The 26553-nt window shown below is 49.7% G+C and overlaps 1 protein-coding gene across 1 annotated transcript in view; it reads left to right on the top strand.

The window, feature by feature from the left end:
• Positions 1-19891, top strand: part of rusc2 (RUN and SH3 domain containing 2) — a gene marked incomplete at its 5' end in the record, with an annotated part of 47030 nt that extends 27139 nt beyond the window's left edge. Inside the window, 9 exon segments of the mRNA XM_079517859.1 lie at positions 495-669; positions 5575-5680; positions 7896-7942; positions 11427-11871; positions 12458-12582; positions 13655-13788; positions 16104-16516; positions 17068-17265; positions 17594-19891. Coding sequence (XP_079373985.1) covers positions 495-669; positions 5575-5680; positions 7896-7942; positions 11427-11871; positions 12458-12582; positions 13655-13788; positions 16104-16516; positions 17068-17265; positions 17594-17804 — 1854 coding nt within the window. The 3' untranslated portion in view covers positions 17805-19891.
• Positions 19892-26553: the final 6662 nt, after the last annotated feature.

Here is a 26553-nt window from a genome sequence, read left to right as displayed (position 1 = left end):
CCACTGATATAGAAACGTTGAGCACCGCTGACATAGAAACGTTGAGCACCACTGACATAGAAACGTTGAGCACCACTGACATAGAAACGTTGAGCACCACTGACATAGAAACGTTGAGCACCACTGATATAGAAACGTTGAGCACCACTGACATAGAAACGTTGAGCACCACTGACATAGAAACGTTGAGCACCACTGATATAGAAACGTTGAGCACCGCTGATATAGAAACGTTGAGCACCACTGATATAGAAACGTTGAGCACCGCTGACATAGAAACGTTGAGCACCGCTGATATAGAAACGTTGAGCACCACTGATATAGAAACGTTGAGCACCGCTGATATAGAAACGTTGAGCACCGCTGATATAGAAACGTTGAGCACCACTGATATAGAAACGTTGAGCACCACTGATATAGTTTTTCTGAAAACTGTTAAAAACGTATGTCCACCCCTCTCTCCATCTCTCCATCTCTCCACCCCGTCCCACCAGGCTAAGTTGGGGAACAGCTGGGTGAGTCCCAACGTGGGTCACCTGGTCCTGAAGTACCTCTGCCCCGCGCTGGACGCCGTGCTGCAGGACGGCCTGAAGGCCTACGTCCTGGACCTGATCATCGGACAGCGCCGCTGCCAGCCCTGGAGCGTAGCGGAGGCAGCTACGCAGCTAGGTGAGTCACGCAGCTAGGTGATTGTGGAGGAGACAGACAGACAGACAGCTAGGTGAGTGTGGAGGAGACAGACAGACAGACAGCTAGGTGAGTGTGGAGGAGACAGACAGACAGACAGCTAGGTGAGTGTGGAGGAGACAGACAGACAGACAGCTAGGTGAGTGTGGAGGAGACAGACAGACAGACAGCTAGGTGAGTGTAGTGGAGACAGACAGACAGACAGCTAGGTGAGTGGTGGAGGCAGACAGACAGACAGACAGCTAGGTGAGTGTGGAGGAGACAGACAGACAGACAGCTAGGTGAGTGGTGGAGGCAGACAGACAGACAGCTAGGTGAGTGTAGTGGAGACAGACAGACAGCTAGGTGAGTGTGGTGGAGACAGACAGACAGACAGCTAGGTGAGTGTAGTGGAGACAGACAGACAGACAGCTAGGTGAGTGTGGTGGAGACAGACAGACAGACAGCTAGGTGAGTGTGGTGGAGACAGACAGACAGCTAGGTGAGTGGTGGAGGCAGACAGACAGCTAGGTGAGTGTGGTGGAGACAGACAGACAGCTAGGTGAGTGTGGTGGAGACAGACAGACAGCTAGGTGAGTGGTGGAGACAGACAGACAGCTAGGTGAGTGTGGTGGAGACAGACAGACAGCTAGGTGAGTGTAGTGGAGACAGACAGACAGCTAGGTGAGTGGTGGAGGCAGACAGACAGCTAGGTGAGTGTGGTGGAGACAGACAGACAGACAGCTAGGTGAGTGTGGTGGAGACAGACAGACAGACAGCTAGGTGAGTGTGGTGGAGACAGACAGACAGACAGCTAGGTGAGTGTGGTGGAGACAGACAGACAGACAGCTAGGTGAGTGTGGAGGAGACAGACAGACAGACAGCTAGGTGAGTGTCGTTGAGACAGACAGACAGCTAGGTGAGTGGTGGAGACAGACAGACAGCTAGGTGAGTGGTGGAGGCAGACAGACAGCTAGGTGAGTGGTGGAGACAGACAGACAGCTAGGTGAGTGGTGGAGACAGACAGACAGCTAGGTGAGTGGTGGAGACAGACAGACAGCTAGGTGAGTGGTGGAGACAGACAGACAGCTAGGTGAGTGGTGGAGACAGACAGACAGCTAGGTGAGTGGTGGAGACAGACAGACAGACAGCTAGGTGAGTGGTGGAGACAGAAAGACAGCTAGGTGAGTGTGGTGGAGACAGACAGACAGCTAGGTGAGTGGTGGAGGCAGACAGACAGCTAGGTGAGTGTGGTGGAGACAGACAGACAGCTAGGTGAGTGGTGGAGACAGACAGACAGCTAGGTGAGTGGTGGAGACAGACAGACAGCTAGGTGAGTGGTGGAGACAGACAGACAGCTAGGTGAGTGTGGTGGAGACAGACAGACAGCTAGGTGAGTGGTGGAGACAGACAGACAGCTAGGTGAGTGTGGTGGAGACAGACAGACAGACAGACAGCGAGGTGAGTGGTGGAGACAGACAGACAGCTAGCTGAGTGGTGGAGACAGACAGACAGCTAGCTGAGTGGTGGAGACAGACAGACAGCTAGGTGAGTGTGGTGGAGACAGACAGACAGCTAGGTGAGTGTGATGGAGACAGACAGACAGCTAGGTGAGTGTGGTGGAGACAGACAGACGGACAGACAGCTAGGTGAGTGGTGGAGACAGACAGACAGACAGCTAGGTGAGTGGTGGAGACAGACAGACAGACAGACAGCTAGGTGAGTGTAGTGGAGACAGACAGACAGACAGCTAGGTGAGTGTGGTGGAGACAGACAGACAGCTAGGTGAGTGTGGTGGAGACAGACAGACAGACAGCTAGGTGAGTGGTGGAGACAGACAGGCAGCTAGGTGAGTGTGGTGGAGGCAGACAGACAGCTAGGTGAGTGGTGGAGACAGACAGACAGCTAGGTGAGTGTGGTGGAGACAGACAGACAGCTAGGTGAGTGGTGGAGACAGACAGACAGCTAGGTGAGTGGTGGAGACAGACAGACAGCTAGGTGAGTGGTGGAGACAGACAGACAGCTAGGTGAGTGTGGTGATTGATTGCCTCGTCACTCAAGGGTCCTTCTGGCCGATCCACACGGTCACGACTCTTTTCTGTTCTGGCCCCACAGTGGTGGAATGAACTTCCCACTGATGTTAGGACAGCAGAGTCACTGCCCATATTTCGCCGCAGGTTGAAAACCCACCTCTTCAGGAAACACTACCCTTCCTCTCTGCCTGACCTACTTGTTGTTAACTAGTTGTACGAACGCTTGTTTTCTATTGTTGTATTGTTTATTGGATCTTGTTTAGTCGATACACTTAATTGTTTTAGCTCATGCTCATTTGATTTAGCTATTTTGTCTCATCTGTTTAAGGAAATAGGTAGCTGATATATTGCACTTTTACCTTAGCGCTAGGTATACTCTTGGTTGCTTGTTTTTGCAGAAAATGCACTAAAGACTTCTGGTGATTAGTAGTTTTTGTTCCCTACCTATGTTGAATACACTTATTGTAAGTCGCTTTGGATAAAAGCGTCTGCTAAATGACTGTAATGTAATGTAATGTAATGGTGGAGACAGACAGACAGCTAGGTGAGTGGTGGAGACAGACAGACAGTTAGGTGAGTGTGGTGGAGACAGACAGACAGCTAGGTGAGTGTGGTGGAGACAGACAGACAGCTAGGTGAGTGGTGGAGACAGACAGACAGCTAGGTGAGTGTGGTGGAGACAGACAGACAGCTAGGTGAGTGTGGTGGAGACAGACAGACAGACAGCTAGGTGAGTGGTGGAGACAGACAGACAGACAGCTAGGTGAGTGTGGTGGAGGCAGACAGACAGACAGCTAGGTGAGTGTGGTGGAGACAGACAGACAGCTAGGTGAGTGGTGGAGACAGACAGACAGACAGACAGCTAGGTGAGTGTGGTGGAGACAGACAGACAGCTAGGTGAGTGGTGGAGACAGACAGACAGCTAGGTGAGTGTAGTGGAGACAGACAGACAGACAGCTAGGTGAGTGGTGGAGACAGACAGACAGCTAGGTGAGTGTAGTGGAGACAGACAGACAGACAGCTAGGTGAGTGTAGTGGAGACAGACAGACAGACAGCTAGGTGAGTGGTGGAGACAGACAGACAGCTAGGTGAGTGGTGGAGACAGACAGGCAGCTAGGTGAGTGTGGTGGAGACAGACAGACAGCTAGGTGAGTGGTGGAGGAGACAGACAGACAGACAGCTAGGTGAGTGTGGTGGAGACAGACAGACAGCTAGGTGAGTGTGGTGGAGACAGACAGACAGCTAGGTGAGTGGTGGAGACAGACAGACAGCTAGGTGAGTGTGGTGGAGACAGACAGACAGCTAGGTGAGTGGTGGAGACAGACAGACAGACAGCTAGGTGAGTGTGGTGGAGACAGACAGACAGCTAGGTGAGTGGTGGAGACAGACAGACAGACAGCTAGGTGAGTGTGGTGGAGACAGACAGACAGCTAGGTGAGTGTGGTGGAGACAGACAGACAGCTAGGTGAGTGGTGGAGACAGACAGACAGACAGACAGCTAGGTGAGTGGTGGAGACAGACAGACAGCAAGGTGAGTGGTGGAGACAGACAGACAGCTAGGTGAGTGTGGTGGAGACAGACAGACAGACAGACAGCTAGGTGAGTGGTGGAGACAGACAGACAGCTAGGTGAGTGGTGGAGACAGACAGACAGACAGACAGCTAGGTGAGTGGTGGAGACAGACAGACAGACAGACAGCTAGGTGAGTGGTGGAGACAGACAGACAGCTAGGTGAGTGGTGGAGGCAGACAGACAGCTAGGTGAGTGGTGGAGACAGACAGATAGACACCTAGGTGAGTGGTGGAGACAGACAGACAGCTAGGTGAGTGTGGTGGAGACAGACAGACAGCTAGGTGAGTGGTGGAGGCAGACAGACACCTAGGTGAGTGGTGGAGACAGACAGACAGCTAGGTGAGTGTGGTGGAGACAGACAGACAGCTAGGTGAGTGTAGTGGAGACAGACAGACAGCTAGGTGAGTGGTGGAGGCAGACAGACAGCTAGGTGAGTGTGGTGGAGACAGACAGACAGCTAGGTGAGTGGTGGAGACAGACAGACAGCTAGGTGAGTGTGGTGGAGACAGACAGACAGCTAGGTGAGTGGTGGAGGCAGACAGACAGCTAGGTGAGTGGTGGAGACAGACAGCTAGGTGAGTGGTGGAGACAGACAGACAGCTAGGTGAGTGGTGGAGACAGACAGACAGCTAGGTGAGTGGTGGAGACAGACAGACAGCTAGGTGAGTGGTGGAGACAGACAGACAGCTAGGTGAGTGGTGGCGACAGACAGACAGCTAGGTGAGTGGTGGAGACAGACAGACAGCTAGGTGAGTGGTGGAGACAGACAGACAGCTAGGTGAGTGGTGGAGACAGCCGTAGTGATAGTGTGCTGTCTCTCCACTATAGGTCCATCCACACGTGTTCTGTGTGGTCACCATCCTCTCTCTCTGTGTCTCTCCACCAGGTCCATCCACACGTGTTCTGTTGTATGATCTCTGTCTCTCTCTCTCCACCAGGTCCGTCCACACGTGTTCTGTTGTATGATCTCTGTCTCTCTCTCTCCACCAGGTCCGTCCACACGTGTTCTGTTGTATGATCTCTGTCTCTCTCTCTCCACCAGGTCCGTCCACACGTGTTCTGTTGTATGATCTCTGTCTCTCTCTCTCCACCAGGTCCGTCCACACGTGTTCTGTTGTATGATCTCTGTCTCTCTCTCTCCACCAGGTCCGTCCACACGTGTTCTGTTGTATGATCTCTGTCTCTCTCTCTCCACCAGGTCCGTCCACACGTGTTCTGTTGTATGATCTCTGTCTCTCTCTCTCCACCAGGTCCGTCCACACGTGTTCTGTTGTATGATCTCTGTCTCTCTCTCTCCACCAGGTCCGTCCACACGTGTTCTCCACGGCCTGTTCTCCAAAGTGAGCCAGTACTCAGAGCTCACCAGCCACAGCATGAGACTCAACGCCTTCATCTTCGGCCTGCTCAAGTAAGTCCTTATACCTCGCCTTGGCACGCCTCTTTGTTTCAGAGCTTATTTTTGAGGGGCGCTAGCACGTCTCAATATTTGCCATTGACAATGAAAGGAGAAATTAGGTCAAATATCCGCCAAATATGACGTAAATTCGTGGCAACACAAAGCGCCCCTCACTTAAGTTCACACGGGTGTGACTTTTTATTTAAGTCTTTCAGAGCAAGTCCAAGTAAACATTTGCAAGGTCACGAATCACGATGCGTCTAACAGGACACAGCTTTACAGAATAAACTGTATTTCAGCTTCTTGTGAGCTGTTTTAAGGGTATGTATACATACATAACATCACTGTATCTTATCTTCTCGTGAGCTGTTTTAAGGGGTGTTGAAACTTTGAGGAATGATAGCGTTTAACTCTACATGTGCCAGCCAGTGTTGTTTCCGTCAACTAAAACTAAACAAAACATGTTCTTCGACTGCCTTTTTTCACAAAAACTAAATAGAAACTAAATGAAAACTAAGCCATGATGACTAAAACTATAAGACTAAATATATCAACAATTTTGTGAACGAATAAAAACAAGACTAAAATGTTAGGAAGGGACTAGTGGACGAGAGATCCACTAGGAAGGGACTAGTGGACAAGAGATCCAGTATCAGTCATTTTACACTTGGTTGCATGCTGAAAATAGCCGATCTACAAGCTCACAACGCGTCGCGCTGCGACGCGTTGTGAGCTTGTAGATCGGCTATTTTCAGCAAGCGTATAATCAGCCATTACGACGGCATCGAGGCCCGCCAAAATACATTTGTCAACTGTAGATAAAAGGTGGCCTTACACTAGCCGATAATCGGGCATTTGAAATCTGACAGCACCACACACTACAGGATAATCGGAGCGGGGCCGAGCAAATATCAAACATTCTTGATGTTGATCGGGCCGATCCCGATCGCGCGCGGGGGGTGCCCGATTGAGTCGGACACCCCCCGAGCGTCAAAAATGCCCGATTATCGGCTAGTGTAAGGCCACCTTTAGTCGACTAAAATTACATTTGTCAACTAAATCAACTGTAGATTTAGTCGACTAAAATCTCATGACCTTTACTCGACTAAAACTAGACTTAATTTACAATTTACAATTTAGGCATTTAGCAGACGCTCTTAATCCAGAGCGACTTACATTAAGCAATAACAAAAAGCATGGCATACATCACATGTATAAAAAGTAGTTATCATGAATCATGCGTAAACTAAGAACGTAACAGTGGAGTATCTATGTAAACTATACATACTATACTATATAATATATTATACATGTGTACTATAAAGTGCTATGACTACATAAAGTGCAATTCTAGAGCTGTCTACATAACAAGCTATAAGTCTGTTTAAAATACTATCTAAGTCTACATAATGTGCTATCTAAGGGGCTAGGCTAGGGCAAGTGCTACGGGCCATGGTGGAGTCTGAAGAGGTGGGTTTTCAGACTACGGCGGAAGATTGGGAGTGAGGCTGCAGTTCTGACTGCAATGGGAAGTGCATTCCATAGTTTTGGAGCCAGAAGGGAGAAGAGTTTGGGACGTGTGGAGCGTTGTCCCGGCGTTTTTAGTGAAGGTACCTCCAGCTTCCCTGCGTTGGCTGATCTGAGTGAGCGGGAGGGTTTGTAGGGTACGATCATACTTGTGAGATATGGGGGGGCCATGCCTTTGGTTGCTTTGAATGCCAGCATCAGAGTTTTGTATTCTGTGCGGGCAGCGACCGGGAGCCAATGGAGCGAGCGGAGAAGGGGGGAGACGTGTGAGAATTTTGGCTGGTTGAAGACCAAGCGTGCTGCGGCACTAAAACATTCCAGGTGACTAAAATGTGACTAAAACTAAATGGAGGTGAAACTCCTCATTGTCAGTGTTTGTCTTTTCTGGACAGTGGTTACAAGACAGTACCTAGGACCAGCCAGCAGGGGGCAGCAGTGTGTGGGGGAAATCAGGGAATTGGCATAATGACTCAAATGGATGATTTTTATGAATATTTAAAAAAATAAAAAAGGTTTTGAAGCCTTTTGGAGGCATTGCATATAATTGTGCCTACTGACGAGTGTGTGTGTGTGTGTGTGTGAGTGTGTCTGTGTGTGTGTGTGTGTGAGAGAGAGAGAGAGAGAGAGAGAGAGACTATAACACACATTGACATGGATGATGGATCTAACACACACCTGTCCGTCTCTCCTGTCTTTCCAGCCTGAGATCTCTGGAGTTCTGGTTCAGTCATCTCTACACACATGAAGGTAGGACTCTGTGCTTTCTTTCTCCATGCTTACTGAACACTGTTGTTCTCTTTTAGTTTTTTAGTCATAGTCTCTTGAATAGTTTTCAATCAGTTTTAGTCACATTTTTGTCACGTGGAATGCTTTAGTGTTAGTCTAGTTTTAGTCGACTAAATCTACAGTCGACTAAAATGTATTTTGGCGGGCCTTGATGCTGTCGTAATGGCTGTTTTTACACTTGCTGAAAATAGCCGATCTACAAGCCCACAACGCGTCGCGCTGCGACGCGTTGTGGGCTTGTAGATCGGCTATTTTCAGCATGCAACCAAGTGTAAAATTACTTATACTGGATCTCTTGTCCACTTCCTAACATTTTAGTCTATAGTTTGTATTTGTTGACAAATCGACAGTATATTTAGTAATAGTTTTCGTCAACGAAAACAACACCGTTACTGAACACTTATTTCTTCCCGAAGTCTCCTGGACGTGAACGCAGTATTTTGCGCTGAAAGAATGTGTTTCTAAATCCATGTCGTTACACACCTGCATCTCCACTAGCTACAGAGTGCTGGTTGTGCCCTGCTATCTCCACTAGCTGCATCTCCACTAGCTGCATCTCCACTAGCTACAGAGTGCTGGTTGTGCCCTGCTATCTCCACTAGCTGCATCTCCACTAGCTGCATCTCCACTAGCTGCATCTCCACTAGCTAAAGAGTGCTGGTTGTGCCCTGCTATGTTTGTCTAAAAGTGCCCTCTTACGGGATTTTAACACTAGCGACTTTAAGCAACGACGGCTACGGCCGTCGGCCTCCGGCAACCGGAAATGGATCAGTGCTCGATACATAAACCTGCTTGAAATGGATCAGTGCTCGATACATAAACCTGCTTGAAATGGATCAGTGCTCGATACATAAACCTGCTTGAAATGGATCAGTGCTCGATACATAAACCTGCTTGAAATGGATCAGTGCTCGATACATAAACCTGCTTGAAATGGATCAGTGCTCGATACATAAACCTGCTTGAAATGGATCAGTGCTCGATACATAAACCTGCTTGAAATGGATCAGTGCTCGATACATAAACCTGCTTGAAATGGATCAGTGCTCGATACATAAACCTGCTTGAAATGGATCAGTGCTCGATACATAAACCTGCTTGAAATGGATCAGTGCTCGATACATAAACCTGCTTGAAATGGATCAGTGCTCGATACATAAACCTGCTTGAAATGGATCAGTGCTCGATACATAAACCTGCTTGAAATGGATCAGTGCTCGATACATAAACCTGCTTGAAATGGATCAGTGCTCGATACATAAACCTGCTTGAAATGGATCAGTGCTCGATACATAAACCTGCTTGAAATGGATCAGTGCTCGATACATAAACCTGCTTGAAATGGATCAGTGCTCGATACATAAACCTGCTTGAAATGGATCAGTGCTCGATACATAAACCTGCTTGAAATGGATCAGTGCTCGATACATAAACCTGCTCTCCGTCGCAGCCCTTTCTACTACGGCAGAACCTAGACTTCCACGTAGTGTCTACAACGCATAACCATGTTTATTGAAATTATAGCTGTCATACATTCACACCGGTTGCTCCATCACCTCTCTCATGCTGTGTAATGTGTTGGCATGCTCTGAATGAATAAATAACACTAATACCATATGTCATATTAACCATGTTTATTAAAACGGTTTTAGAATAACACAGATTGCTCCATGCAGCACCTTCCTCTTTCCACTGCTGATCATGTCCAGCGCATGGAAGAATGCCCTTAACATCCTATATAAGGCAAAAAAGTCCAAATTTCATCATTCTTTAAGTAGCATGTGACATATGAAACTAGGGGTTTTTCATGATTCTGAATCCATTCCAAGCATTAGTTTTGCACAAAAAACACTCCTTTGGCTAAATTAGGCCATATCCACTTGACCAAATGTGCTGACCTCATCACGTTTGTGAGGCCGTTTCCCCCCCAAGGAGTGTTTTTTGTGCAAAACTAATGCTTGGAATGGATTCAGAATCATGAAAACCCCCTAGTTTCATATGTCACATGCTACTTAAAGAATGATGACATTTTGACTTTTTTGCCTTATATAGGATGTTATGGGTATGCGGTCACATATTATGCTAATAACTCAATTTCCCACGGGAGTTGAATTTCAAACTTTTAGTACATGTTATTAGACACCTTTAGAAACACATTGGTGAAGACATTTCTTGGTAACGATTTAGTTCCCAGATTTTCATAGATTTCTCTTACTATAAAGTCCCTACTCTCTGCACGTCCCTCCCCTCCAGACGTGGTGTCAGCCCACTACAGCGCGTGGGGTTTCCTGCCCATGTCTCACTAACACACGTTTCCCTTGGGTGGCTGTGGCTCAGGAGGTAGAGCAGGTCGTCCAATGATCCCTGGGTCGGCGGTTCGAATCCCGGCTCCTCCTCCTGTCCACATGTTGAAGTGTCCTTGGGCAAGACACTGAACCATTCCCCCTTTTTGAAACTAGCTCCTCGCCACTCGCCCTACACACTTCCACTCGGTTTGAGCATAGATATATAAATAATAGAGACGGCACCGGAATCCCCCTCCCATCCACTTGCATTGCATTGCGTCTCGGTTATTTATATATCTATGCTCAAACCAAGTGGAAGTGTGTAGGGCGAGTGGCGAGGAGCTAGTTTAAAAAAGGGCCCTACATTGCCTCCAATGAGTTGGTTGGTGTGAGCTTGCCACCATTGGTGTGTGAATGTGGGAACTGAGGACGTTCGCCGCTTCACCTCCCAATGTATGAATGAATGAACCATTGTAAAGCGCTTTGAGCACTTGGAAAAGCGCTATAAAAATGCAATGCATTATTCCCTGTCCTCCCTTCCAGACGTGGTGTCAGCCCACTACAGTGCGTGGGGCTTCCTCCCCATGTCCCACTAACCCTGTCCTCCTTCTGTCCTTCCAGACGTCATCACAGCCCACTACAGTGTGTGGGGCTTCCTCCCCATGTCCCACTAACCCTGTCCTCCTTCTGTCCTTCCAGACGTCATCACAGCCCACTACAGTGTGTGGGGCTTCCTCCCCATGTCCCACTAACCCTGTCCTCCTTCTGTCCTTCCAGACGTCATCACAGCCCACTACAGTGTGTGGGGCTTCCTCCCCATGTCCCACTAACCCTGTCCTCCTTCTGTCCTTCCAGACGTCATCACAGCCCACTACAGTGTGTGGGGCTTCCTCCCCATGTCCCACTAACCCTGTCCTCCTTCTGTCCTTCCAGACGTCATCACAGCCCACTACAGTGTGTGGGGCTTCCTCCCCATGTCCCACTAACCCTGTCCTCCTTCTGTCCTTCCAGACGTCATCACAGCCCACTACAGTGTGTGGGGCTTCCTCCCCATGTCTCACTAACCCTGTACCTCCTGTCCCTCCAGACGTGGTGTCAGCCCACTACAGCGAGTGGGGCTTCCTGCCCATGTCTCACTAACCCTGTCCCTGTCCTTCCAGACGTCATCACAGCCCACTACAGCGCGTGGGGCTTCCTCCCCATGTCCCAGACGGCCTGCCGGCCTCTCCTGGAGGAGCTGCTGCTGCTGCTGCAGCCTCTGTCTCTGCTGCCGTTCCACCTGGACCTGCTGTTCCAGCCCCGCCTCCTCCAGAAGGGCCGCGAGGTGCAGCTCCGCCGCAAGGAGCTGCTGATGCTGGGCGGCGGCTCCGTAGGGGCGGGGCTCCAGGGCGGAGGAGGAGGCGGAGCCCCAGCCGCCGACGCCACCGACCGCTCAGCGCGCTCCACCTTCCAGCTCATGCGAGGAGGATGGAGCACCGTGGCGGGGGCGGGGGGACAAGCGGCGAGGGAGGAGGAGGAGGCGGAGTCGTCTGCCGCCGAAGGGGGGAGGAGGAGGGGGGACAGGGCGGGGCTCAGACGAGATGGAACGTGGCCCAGGGTGGCAAGGTTATTAATATTATTATTTGTTATAGTTATCATAGTTTTGAAATTGTCATTCCTTATTATTAATGCGTCTGACTTTATGTTGATCAATTGTTGTTAGTTTCAATTAGTATTAAAAAGTGGGTTTGCTAGTTTAGTTTTAGCGTTTTTGATCATAATATGGTGTTTATTGTTTAGGTGTTTTTGGTCAGGTGTGAGAGTCATAGAGAAAACGTTTTGCGTAATTTAAGTAAACCATTTAGTGAAAGTATTCACTAAATAACCCTAACCCCTAAACCATTTAGTGAAAGTATTCACTAAATAACCCTAACCCCTAAACCATTTAGTGAAAGTATTCACGGTTCAAACTGAAACAGTTCCTATAACAACCTACATTATTATGTACTGGAATACATTTACAAAAGACAAAAAACTAAACTAAACTTTTACATTTCACATTGTGTTAGTTTTCGTCAGCACACAATACAGTTTCAGTTAGTTATCGTTTGTCTTGTAAAGCCTTGTTTTGAATGTCTATTTCAGTTAACTAAACTGTTTTTAGCTTAATTTAGGTAGTTTTTGTTAACTCTTAATACCCTTCTAATTGCAGGACGGAAGGTGTGGGATGCAGACGAGAGGCCGTGGAGGCTGGGCTCGTCAACACTCAGGCTGTGATGGAGTTGGGCTTAACTGACCTATGGAAGGAGAGGGGGGCAAGTGGAGAGAGACTGAAAGGTAGGAGGGAGAGGGGGGCAAGTGGAGAGAGACTGAAAGGTAGGCTTCACTGATCTATGGAAGGAGAGGGGGGCAAGTGGAGAGAGACTGAAAGGTAGGATGGAGAGGGGGGCAAGTGGAGAGAGACTGAAAGGTAGGAGGGAGAGGGGGGCAAGTGGAGAGAGACTGAAAGGTAGGAGGGAGAGGGGGGCAAGTGGAGAGAGACTGAAAGGTAGGCTTCACTGATCTATGGAAGGAGAGGGGGGCAAGTGGAGAGAGACTGAAAGGTAGGAGGGAGAGGGGGGCAAGTGGAGAGAGACTGAAAGGTAGGCTTCACTGATCTATGGAAGGAGAGGGGGGCAAGTGGAGAGAGACTGAAAGGTAGGAGGGAGAGGGGGGCAAGTGGAGAGAGACTGAAAGGTAGGCTTCACTGATCTATGGAAGGAGAGGGGGGCAAGTGGAGAGAGACTGAAAGGTAGGAGGGAGAGGGGGGCAAGTGGAGAGAGACTGAAAGGTAGAGGCTCATGGGGTTTTTGATACAGAGACAGTCATGGCGGCAAGACTAACTGTTCAGGAGAGGAGAAAAACTGATTTTCTTTTTTTTATGCAAAATGAGTTAATTAATAGCACAGGCAGACTCTTCACATACTAGACTTGAGCATGTCTGAAATAAATGTCAGAGCTGAAATTGATGTAAATATGAAATAAATGCTTAAACATGTAGCTAGGTGTAATGTTAGAGACCACAGAAGTGAACCTTTGAGTTTTCTCAACTCACTGTATTCTGTGTGTGTGAGCACCACGTGCACGCACATTTTCACACGGAAAAGTGGCTTTTACTTTACCTCTCCACATGCAAGTTATAACAGGGGGGGGCGGGGCCATTCGAACATGCGCCTAAATACATATTTAGCCCTATGTTCGAATGCCCCCTATAGCTAAAACGAAAGAAAGCAGCAAATGAAAAAAAAATTACACCCATCTTTTAGTTTCTCTAATAACAACCTAAAACATGAACCTTGGTTGAAAAAAAACTAAAGTTGTCCTTTAACATACCACACCATATTAAACGCTGTTGTTGATTTCTCCTGAGGTGTGGGAGGAGAGAGCCAGGACGCAGAGAAGGAGCGCAGGAGGGAGAGAACGTGGTCCCAGGAGGAGGAGGACGGCCGGCTGAGGCAGGACCGACAGGCTGGCTGGTGGTACCAGCTGATGCAGTCCTCCCAGGTGAGTCCCCAACGCTGCTGCTTTCATAACTAACAATGCATGGCATGGATGCACCTGGGACGTATCCTCAGTGAGGTCATGGATGCACCTGGGACGTATCCTCAGTGAGGTCATGGATGCACCTGGGACGTATCCTCAGTGAGGTCATGGATGCACCTGGGACGTATCCTCAGTGAGGTCATGGATGCACCTGGGACGTATCCTCAGTGAGGTCATCATGGATGCACCTGGGACGTATCCTCAGTGAGGTCATGGATGCACCTGGGACGTATCCTCAGTGAGGTCATCATGGATGCACCTGGGACGTATCCTCAGTGAGGTCATCAGGGTGGATGCACCTGGGACGTATCCTCAGTGAGGTCATCAGGGTGGATGCACCTGGGACGTATCCTCAGTGAGGTCATGGATGCACCTGGGACGTATCCTCAGTGAGGTCATGGATGCACCTGGGACGTATCCTCAGTGAGGTCATGGATGCACCTGGGACGTATCCTCAGTGAGGTCATGGATGCACCTGGGACGTATCCTCAGTGAGGTCATCATGGATGCACCTGGGACGTATCCTCAGTGAGGTCATCATGGATGCACCTGGGACGTATCCTCAGTGAGGTCATGGATGCACCTGGGACGTATCCTCAGTGAGGTCATGGATGCACCTGGGACGTATCCTCAGTGAGGTCATCATGGATGCACCTGGGACGTATCCTCAGTGAGGTCATCATGGATGCACCTGGGACGTATCCTCAGTGAGGTCATGGATGCACCTGGGACGTATCCTCAGTGAGGTCATCATGGATGCACCTGGGACGTATCCTCAGTGAGGTCATGGATGCACCTGGGACGTATCCTCAGTGAGGTCATGGATGCACCTGGGACGTATCCTCAGTGAGGTCATGGATGCACCTGGGACGTATCCTCAGTGAGGTCATCATGGATGCACCTGGGACGTATCCTCAGTGAGGTCATCATGGATGCACCTGGGACGTATCCTCAGTGAGGTCATCATGGATGCACCTGGGACGTATCCTCAGTGAGGTCATCATGGATGCACCTGGGACGTATCCTCAGTGAGGTCATGGATGCACCTGGGACGTATCCTCAGTGAGGTCATGGATGCACCTGGGACGTATCCTCAGTGAGGTCATCATGGATGCACATGGGACGTATCCTCAGTGAGGTCATCATGGATGCACCTGGGACGTATCCTCAGTGAGGTCATCATGGATGCACATGGGACGTATCCTCAGTGAGGTCATCATGGATGCACATGGGACGTATCCTCAGTGAGGTCATCATGGATGCACCTGGGACGTATCCTCAGTGAGGTCATCATGGATGCACCTGGGACATATCCTCAGTGAGGTCATCATGGATGCACCTGGGACGTATCCTCAGTGAGGTCATCATGGATGCACCTGGGACATATCCTCAGTGAGGTCATCATGGATGCACCTGTGACGTATCCTCAGTGAGGTCATCATGGATGCACCTGGGACGTATCCTCAGTGAGGTCATCATGGATGCACCTGGGACGTATCCTCAGTGAGGTCATCATGGATGCACCTGGGACGTATCCTCAGTGATGTATCCTGAGGTCATGGATGCACCTGGGACGTATCCTCAGTGAGGTCATCAGGGTGGATGCACCTGGGACGTATCCTCAGTGATGTATCCTGAGGTCATCACCTGGGACGTATCCTCAGTGAGGTCATGAGGGTGGATGCACCTGGGACGTATCCTCAGTGATGTATCCTGAGGTCATCACCTGGGACGTATCCTCAGTCATCAGGGTTTCGGGTTTCCCAACATCATACCCCTCACTCAGGCGACCCAGCCGGGGTGATCAAGTCCCGACTTACGTCCCAGTAGCTACCCTCGATCAGACCACACAATCCGTTGCTCCGGAACTACTCTACCGGGACTGAGAGGATCAGCCATCTGGCGCATGGAGAGACTAGGCTCTGTGGGTTTAATAACCCATTCTGGACGGGAACCCTTTTTAGTGTTTTAAGCATTATGTTATACAATAGCTATTGAAAAATAGCAGATCTACAGTAATTAACAGTATATGTTTATGTTTTTTGCAAAACACATTTTTGGAACAAAATGCCGCAAATCATCCAATTGCCATCAAAGGCGTAAGAACAAATGGCACCCATTATAACCTGACCTGGCCTGGTGGAGACCTGTGCCCCGAGGGGCACTTTTTCTAGTTTTGACTGAATCCAACTTTCATAATGTGTTTTTTCAATGTTTTACATAAAACACATCGAATTGCACAAATAAACTTGCCTTGCCTTGCGTTGCCTTGCCAGGTGTATATCGACCAGTCCACCGAGGGCTCCAAGTTCACCAGGAGCGAGAAGAGGAGGAAGTCGTCCGAGAGGCGACCATGCCAGTTCCCGCCCACCAGGGAGGGTGTGGTGGAAGGGGCGGAGTCCGGCCACGAAGGGGAGGAGCACAGAGTGGCGGCCGCGGCGGCCGGGGGGGGGAAGCCCTCGTGGATGGGCAGCCCGCCAGAGTCGGTGCTCAACACGCAGGACAAGGAGAGAAGTGATCCTCCGGGGGCTCCAGAGACCCAGGCCCAGGCAGCATCGCTCCCCCACGGCCCTGCACAGGGCCAGGGACAGGGCATGCGCTGGGGCAGGCTGTTTGGGTCCACCACCACAGCCTCTCCATCCAGGACGGAGGGAGCTGTCGTACAGAAGGCCAAGCCTCCCAGGAGCAGGTGAGGTCCCATGACTCACAGCCACATTTTATGGAGAATCTCATGAGGTCAACGGCAGTGGTGGGAAAAAAGTACTCAAATAACTCCTGACCCCTTGTCCATCATTTATACATTATGGATAAATAGTGTGGACTTCGTCTGTGGCATTCATTTTACAATGTAGTCATTTATCAGACGCTCTTAATCCAAAGCGATTTACAGTAAGCAGGAACAAAAACATGCTAATACATCTGATACATAAAAATAGTCATCATGAATCATACGTAAGCTAAGAACCTAACAGTGTAATATCTATATAATGAAACTATGCGTCTACACTATAGAGACTATGTCTACATAAAATACTATCTCATTATGCAGAATGCCCCATTCCAAATGTCTAATGATTTTTTTTAAATAGCAGATCTACCAGCTCACAATGCGACGCATCGCCACACATTGTGAGCTTGTAGATTGGCTATTTTCAGAAGTGAAGTGGTTAATGTATGTTTTGTAATAATAATCCAAATATAAGTAACTAGTAACTAAAGTTTTTTGAAAACGACATACAGACCACCATCCGGTTGGCTGGGCCTGGACAGCTCTGTCCTGGGGCTGCTGGGTCTGACCATGGGAGCAGGGAGGAAGGCTGCACCCGTAGCTCCAACGCCAGCTCCACCTCCAGGGAGGAGGTCTGCACCCCTACCTCCTCCAACCCAAACACCACCTCCACCGGCCGTACAAACCACTTCAACCAAAAAGTCTCCATGGTAAGAAGGGCTTATAGATTATTATTTTTTTGCTATTATTCTAGTGATTACTTTATCAATTAAACACATATTCCAGAAGCTATTTTTATTGTATTGATTAAACACTAAAGCACAATGTTGTACTTTTTCGCACAACAATGTCAAGCAAAGAATAGTGAAAATAATCTACATTTTTCATCACTGAATTTCCGTTTAAATGTTTTCAAATGTTCCACTATGATGGCATGTCCAAATCTTGTAATCGATCATTTTAGTACATTATCGATTTATTTTTCATAATCGATTTAGTTTCAATTAAATGCTGTAACTTCATTGTTGTCTCCTCCAGCGAGGTGCGCGCGCTGTGCCACCACATAGCGACGGAGCCCGGCCAGCTGAGCTTCCACAAGGGTGACGTGCTGCGCGTCCTGAGCAAGGCGGACCCCGACTGGCTGCTGTGCTCCCTGGGGGCCCTCAGGGGCCTCGTGCCCATCATCTACGTCACCCTGGCGGGCTCGGACGACGGCAGCGAGCCCTGCACGGAACCAGGCCAGCGTTGAGACAAACAAACCCCTTCCCTGAGAGAGAGAGAGAGAGAGAGAGAGAGGCCCGGGAGACCAAGGCAGATAGAACGAGGGAGTTCCTTGCCACATACACTGCAGTGGTTCTCAAACGTTTTATTTGTTTTTTTTCAAGGGTTGGTATGCTCTAGAGGCCACACGGACCCCCGCCCGGGTTGGTATGCTCTAGAGGCCACACGGACCCCCGCCCGGGTTGGTATGCTCTAGAGGCCACACGGATCCCCGCCCGGGTTGGTATGCTCTAGAGGCCACACGGATCCCCGCCCGGGTTGGTATGCTCTAGAGGCCACACGGACCCCCGCCCGGGTTGGTATGCTCTAGAGGCCACACGGACCCCTCATGACGCTGTGTGTGTGCACGTGGAACCGAATCCATTGGGTTCCATGTGAGATTGTGCACACTGTCAGAGTTATAAACCTGGAAGGGTCCATTCGGTCAAACTATCACTAATCTTTTTAGCGGGGGGACCTCCTGGAACCCCCTGGAAGGACCGCTGGGGGTCCCCCGGGCCACACTTTGAGAACCACTTGGCATAGAGAAATTCCATTGCCTGAGCTTAACGGAGACTATTATGGTCGGTTTAAATGGAATAAGAGGTCGAAGAGGATGATTTGGACAAAAAAACAAAACAACAACAAAGAACAAGGCATTGTTCGTAACGTGGATGGTGTACAGACAGACTCATGAAACGTGGATGGTGTACAGAACAGACTCATGCGAGGAAAGCATGCAGGCACAAAACACAAACGTATAAATATCTACTCCCAACAGATACATCCATCCATCCAGTCCGGAATGCATGCATAGTTACTGTGCATCCCAAAAAACCAAAAGACAAGACGATAAACCGGCCCGTCCAATATCCCCCATACGTACATCTTTGAGTTTTAATAGAATGAGATGAGGCTAGCCACAGACTGTAGTAGTGCCCATCTGCAGACCGCGGCCATGTTTAATAGAATGAGATGAGGCTAGCCACAGACTGTAGTATTGACCATCTGCAGACCGCGGCCATGTTTCCATCAGAGTAGAATGAGATGAGGCTAGCCACAGACTGTAGTAGTGCCCATCTGCAGACGGCGGCCATGTTTCTATTGCCCATCTGCAGACCGTGGCCATGTTTCCATCAGAGTTTGGAAGCACTCGTTTTCAGTAAAGCAACGGCCTGCTGCCTCTTGCATTACATTCTAAACAGGAACACAGGGGAGTTGAGTGATATCTAACAAGCGCTTCCAAACTCCAGCACTTAGAAAAATAATCACCTGCAAGGACAAAAAGTAACATAACATGTCTACAGTAGATTTTTATGAAACAAACACTTTTGAGGATAGAAAGAGAATAATTCTAGCTTTCCGTACAGCTGCAATGGTGGTGAGTTTGACGTTGTGTAATACGATCAGAGGGGACTGTTCTGTTTGGATGAATGGGCTGCCAATGCACCTTGTTAGCACCTTGCCATTAACTTATATGGTAAGATGGCCGCAGTCTGCATATGGAGAATAGACACATTGGACCTACAGTGTCTAGATGCACTGCTCTGTGTTCTCCATTAACATGTGTACAGTACATGCAGTCCACACTATTATCTCACTCATAACTCCTCTCCAGTAACTCATAACTCCTCTCCAGTAGCCCTGCCACACTTTGAATGCAACGCTTGAAACAAAATGACACTTTGGTAGAGGTTAGGCAAGACAGGTAGGTCGGTAGATAGAATATTTTCAATTGTTGCTCAGTTGATTAGAAAGTGATATTCCAATATATTGGAATATCAATATATCCTCATTGACTTGGCTGGTGAAATAGGTCTCAAAGTCGCTCATTTAGCAAAACGAAAAACAAAACGGGTTCTGTCGAGTTATAACATTACAAACCGGGTACAGCATGTTTCTTTTTTATATACTTAAAAAACAAATAAACAGGACATCATGTTGGCAATTATTTGGAGTTGTCGTCGTGGCGACGTAACTACACGACCCAGACCTCTACCGATGTTCAACGTCTTCAAGTAGTTAAAGGATCACTTCACCCATTCTCCGTGCACCTATCTGAGTATAATTGGTCCTCACTGATGCTCATTATAAGATGACGGCATTTTTCTGTCTCGTTCCGTGTCTCAGAGGATTAAAAAACTACAGTATGGTTCAGCCACGCCCTGGGCCACGCCCTGGGCCACGCCCTGGGCCACTCCCTGGGCCACTCCCTGTGCCACGCCCTGTGCCACTCCCTGGGCCACTCCCTGGGCCACTCCCTGTGCCACGCCCTGTGCCACTCCCTGGGCCACTCCCTGGGCCACTCCCTGTGCCACGCCCTGGGCCACTCCCTCCCGTTGTCTTTCAACACTTGAGTATTATGAATTATTAATTAAAAAAACATTCTAGGCTTTGTTTAAAATGGACTGCAGTCCATTCAGGTGAAAATAACCCAGAAAAACAAACCGTTTGAACTTGCTTTGCCTTCTCATGCGTCTCATCACCGTAGGCCTGTTTCTACAGTCACACAGAAATACGTGTTATTCTGATACTAGATATTATAAATATATTGTAATGTCGTGATACGGCACAAGTGTTGTCTTTTCCCCGGTTTTAATCACTTAAGCACTATTTTATACTTTTCAAGAATTGTCCAAAAAGCATCATGATGACATTTGATCTTGTCCATGTGGCCCAGCCCTAGTACATCTAGTACATCTAGTACATCTAGTACATCCTAGTACATCCTAGTACATCTAGTACATCCTAGTACATCCATGTGGCCCAGCCCTAGTACATCCCCTGGGTTTCTTTGTGGTTATTGACAGATGAAGGTATTGCCTCAGGTGAGAGTAAGTGTGGGGGGGGGGGGGGGGGGGGGGGCCTTAGCTTAGCGCATGTAATCTTGACTTTTCAAGAAAAAACTGACTTTTCCTTTCCGTATTTTGTCCATATTTACCCCCGATCCTCAAACCCCATGTCCTTATTAAGCCTGATTCATACTCTTGTTGTCGCGATGCTTTGTTAACTTATAGATCAGATCTTTCTGGCACCTCTCTGTGCCATACCCCTCCTCGTCTGAGGACGTAGTGTACAGCTTCAGAAGAGTACAGAATCGAGCAGAAAATGCTAAAAACCTGTAGCTGTACATTAGCTTGTATCTATTTACCTGTACATTCATATGCCATGGCGAGTTCTATTTATTTACTGACTAACTGTATTGTGTATAGCTGAGGCGTGCATGTGAAATGTGAACAGACAGACAGACAGACAGACAGACAGACAGACAGACAGACAGACAGACAGGATATTATTTATGGAGTAAAGCTTTTGGGGGGCTTTATGTTTTATATGAATGTACTGGGCATTCTCTGCTCTCTTGTACCCCATTAAGCTAATTCACTTATTTCAATGTGTTGCTTTTTCTGTATGGGACAAAATGCTCATTATCTATGCCTTAAAGCACTTATTGGTAAAAAAAAAACGAAAAAACAATTAGTATTCTTATTACCACTTGCTATCTTACAAGCCCTACAGGTCGATTTGCCTAATTTTGGTCCTGTTTTATATGTATATGCTATGATGCATTCAACAAACTAATTGTAATTTCCCCAAGAGACTGACGTCGGTCAAAGATGAGCATTCTCGATAAAATATGTGAATATGTTTTTTTGGACAGCAGGGAACCCCAACAACTCCCCCAAACACATTTTGGGGTGGATTTTCGGGCATATCTTATGGAGTTTTGTCACACCAAGGTATAAAATGTGGCCTTAGGTTCTTCTGACTGAGCTGTTTTATACAGCTGGTGAAGGGTTTGTTATAGTTTGTTATCCTACCTTGTTAAAGGTTGCGTGTGTACAAGTTATGACTAGCCGGTCCGAAAACTGTACATGGAACAGAAGAAGAAATATGTACATTTACGCCTACTGTACGAATGGAAGCTCATGTTTGTGAAAAGTTTATAACGTCGGATCACGATTTGACATTTTTGTTGCATTTGTAAAGACCTTTTTATTTTTGTTATTAGGCTATATTTTGTTTTCATGCAAAACCCGCATAAACTATTTAATATTTTGTCCTCGGAACTGTAAATATGTTTATAGCCTCCAGTGATTTATTTCTGCCATAGAGTCTACAGTATATATAATTAGATAGCTAATCTCATCAAAAGCGAGCTTTAGCTTTAGCTTCAGCGCTAACGTCCAGCTGATGACTGTAGGTCAGGTTGGGAGGGGTGGAAGGGAGAGGAGGCCTAGGGTCGATGCATACTCCTATTTTACCGCTCTTTCGGCGCTGTAGTGCTGAAATGATTTCGGCTCGTCAGAAATTTTCAGTAGCACCGAAGAGCCGACTTTAGGACGGTACCTGCCCCCCCGAACCTCAAATGACGTCACATTGTAGGCTCTACAGAGCCAAATGACGTCACATTGTAGGCTCTACAGAGCCAAATGACGTCACATTGTAGGCTCTACAGAGCCAAATGACGTCACATTGTAGGCTCTACAGAGCCGAACCGACGTTTATTCGGCTCTAAAATAGGAGTATGAATCGGCCCTTATACTCTGTCAGTCTTCCTTCCAGACACGCTTTTCATTCGGCTCTTTTCCACATCAAGAACAGAGAGAGAACCGACAGGTTTCAACATGTTACACATGGAGCACATTACATTAGAGCAGAGAACAGAAAGAAAAAACAGAGTTTGAGGGTCATATTGATAAAGTTTTTTAATAAAAAATAAAATGATACATCCACAGAGCTTTTGAAAAGGTGTGGAATAAAAGTATCACTTCACACACAAACAAATATTATGATTGAGAAATGTTTTTTTAAAACACTTTTGTTGGGTCAACAACATTATAGTTTTTTTTGTTTACAACTGAAGCTGATGGCAGCCAGCTTTTGTTTAGTGGAGCAGCCACACAGCAGCCACACAGCAGCCACAGCAGCCCCACAGCAGCCCCACAGCAGCCACACAGCAGACACACAGCAGCCACAGCAGCCACAGCAGCCCCACAGCAGCCCCACAGCAGCCCCAGCAGCCACACAGCAGCCACAGCAGCCCCACAGCAGCCACAGCAGCCACACAGCAGCCACAGCAGCCACACAGCAGACACACAGCAGCCACACAGCAGCCACACAGCAGCCACACAGCAGCCACAGCAGCCACACAGCAGACACACAGCAGCCACACAGCAGCCACACAGCAGCCACAGCAGCCACACAGCAGCCACAGCAGCCACACAGCAGCCACAGCAGCCACACAGCAGCCACACAGCAGCCACAGCAGCCACACAGCAGCCACAGCAGCCACACAGCAGCCACACAGCAGCCACACAGCAGCCACAGCAGCCACACAGCAGCCACAGCAGCCACACAGCAGCCACACAGCAGCCACAGCAGCCCCACAGCAGCCACACAGCAGCCACACAGCAGCCCCACAGCAGCCACACAGCAGCCCCACAGCAGCCACACAGCAGCCACACAGCAGCCACACAGCAGCCACACAGCAGCCCCACAGCAGCCACACAGCAGCCACACAGCAGCCCCACAGCAGCCACACAGCAGCCACACAGCAGCCCCACAGCAGCCACACAGCAGCCACAGCAGCCACACAGCAGCCCCACAGCAGCCACACAGCAGCCCCACAGCAGCCACACAGCAGCCACACAGCAGCCACACAGCAGCCACACAGCAGCCACAGCAGCCACAGCAGACACACAGCAGACACACAGCAGCCACAGCAGCCACACAGCAGCCCCACAGCAGCCACACAGCAGCCCCACAGCAGCCACACAGCAGCCACACAGCAGCCACACAGCAGCCACAGCAGCCACAGCAGACACACAGCAGACACACAGCAGCCACACAGCAGACACACAGCAGACACACAGCAGCCACAGCAGCCACACAGCAGACACACAGCAGCCACACAGCAGACACACAGCAGACACAGCAGCCACTCAGCAGCCACACAGCAGCCACAGCAGCCACAGCAGCCACACAGCAGACACACAGCAGCCACACAGCAGACACACAGCAGCCACAGCAGCCACACAGCAGCCCCACAGCAGCCACACAGCAGCCACACAGCAGCCCCACAGCAGCCACACAGCAGCCACACAGCCACAGCAGCCACACAGCAGCCACACAGCAGCCACACAGCAGCCCCACAGCAGCCACACAGCAGCCCCACAGCAGCCACACAGCAGCCACACAGCAGCCACACAGCAGCCACACAGCAGCCACAGCAGCCACAGCAGACACACAGCAGACACACAGCAGCCACACAGCAGCCCCACAGCAGCCACACAGCAGCCCCACAGCAGCCACACAGCAGCCACACAGCAGCCACACAGCAGCCACACAGCAGCCACAGCAGCCACAGCAGACACACAGCAGACACACAGCAGCCACAGCAGCCACACAGCAGACACACAGCAGACACACAGCAGCCACAGCAGCCACACAGCAGACACACAGCAGCCACACAGCAGACACACAGCAGACACAGCAGCCACACAGCAGCCACTCAGCAGCCACACAGCAGACACACAGCAGCCACAGCAGACACACAGCAGACACACAGCAGCCACAGCAGACACACAGCAGACACACAGCAGCCACAGCAGCCACAGCAGCCACACAGCAGCCACACAGCAGCCACACAGCAGCCACAGCAGCCACACAGCAGCCACAGCAGTCACACAGCAGCCACACAGCAGCCACAGCAGCCACACAGCAGCCACAGCAGCCACACAGCAGCCACACAGCAGCCACACAGCAGACACAGCAGACACACAGCAGCCACACAGCAGCCACACAGCAGACACAGCAGACACACAGCAGCCACACAGCAGCCACACAGCAGCCACAGCAGCCACACAGCAGCCACAGCAGCCACACAGCAGCCACAGCAGCCACACAGCAGCCACACAGCAGCCACACAGCAGCCACAGCAGCCACACAGCAGCCACACAGCAGCCACACAGCAGCCACACAGCAGCCACAGCAGCCACACAGCAGCCACACAGCAGACACAGCAGCCACACAGCAGCCACAGCAGCCACAGCAGCCACACAGGAGCCACAGCAGCCACACAGCAGCCACAGCAGCCACACAGCAGCCACAGCAGCCACACAGCAGCCACACAGCAGCCACACAGCAGCCACACAGCAGCCCCACAGCAGCCACAGCAGACACACAGCAGACACACAGGAGCCACACAGCAGCCACACAGCAGACACAGCAGCCACAGCAGCCACTCAGCAGCCACAGCAGACACAGCAGCCACAGCAGCCACACAGCAGCCCCACAGCAGCCACAGCAGCCACCTTTGAGTCAGGGAACTAAGGAAGTCCTTTATGCAACACAGGAGTTTGACACCCAGTGGCTGAATTCTGTCTATAGAGCGCCGAAGTCCTGACGTCACTCGCTCATCCCCTGGTTCTGCCTGGTTCACGGAAGTAATTTCTCTATGGAGAATAACATGGGGTCGTCGTAAAATCGTCTCATATAAGCATCGTGGTCCAAAAATAAACAATCTGTCAGGGAGGTATCTCTGTATCGTTTACAACAGTCACTCATATATGATACAGTCTGTCTGTTTCTAGTGAAAATGTAACTAATTCAGTAGCAGTAACAATAGCGTTTTCTCTCAGTCAGTTGATTCTTCATATCCATATGAGTGAAACGGCCTGGAGGACATGTTTATTTTTCAGTCACAGTTCTTATATGAGGTGATCTAAAATCCCCCCTATGTGGTTTACAATGCAAATAAAAAGTACATGAACCCGTGGATTTGCGCTCTCTACCGATATTGACGCCAGTCTTCGGTGCTCTATAGGCACCTTGGCCCACAGCTTGGTGCTCTATAGGTACCTTGGCCCACAGCTTGGTGCTCTATAGGTACCTTGGCCCACAGCTTGGTGCTCTATAGGTACCTTGGCCCACAGCTTGGTGCTCTATAGACACCTTGGCCCACAGCTTGGTGCTCTATAGGTACCTTGGCCCACAGCTTGGTGCTCTATAGGTACCTTGGCCCACAGCTTGGTGCTCTATAGACACCTTGGCCCACAGCTTGGTGCTCTATAGCCACCTTGGCCCACAGCTTGGTGCTCTATAGGCACCTTAAGGCCCACAGCTTGGTGCTCTATAGCCACCTTGGCCCACAGCTTGGTGCTCTATAGACACCTTGGCCCACAGCTTGGTGCTCTATAGGCACCTTGGCCCACAGCTTGGTGCTCTATAGGCACCTTGGCCCACAGCTTGGTGCTCTATAGACACCTTGGCCCACAGCTTGGTGCTCTATAGGCACCTTAAGGCCCACAGCTTGGTGCTCTATAGGCACCTTAAGGCCCACAGCTTGGTGCTCTATAGGCACCTTAAGGCCCACAGCTTGGTGCTCTATAGCCACCTTGGCCCACAGCTTGGTGCTCTATAGGCACCTTGGCCCACAGCTTGGTGCTCTATAGGCACCTTGGCCCACAGCTTGGTGCTCTATAGACACCTTGGCCCACAGCTTGGTGCTCTATAGACACCTTGGCCCACAGCTTGGTGCTCTATAGACACCTTGGCCCACAGCTTGGTGCTCTATAGGCACCTTGGCCCACAGCTTGGTGCTCTATAGACACCTTGGCCCACAGCTTGGTGCTCTATAGCCACCTTGGCCCACAGCTTGGTGCTCTATAGACACCTTGGCCCACAGCTTGGTGCTCTATAGACACCTTGGCCCACAGCTTGGTGCTCTATAGACA

The sequence above is a fragment of the Electrona antarctica genome, assembly GCF_951216825.1.
Source record: "Electrona antarctica genome assembly, chromosome: 13".
NCBI lineage: Eukaryota > Metazoa > Chordata > Actinopteri > Myctophiformes > Myctophidae > Electrona > Electrona antarctica.
Note: the sequence above shows the minus strand (reverse complement) of the source record. Positions and strands in the feature narration are given on the sequence as shown.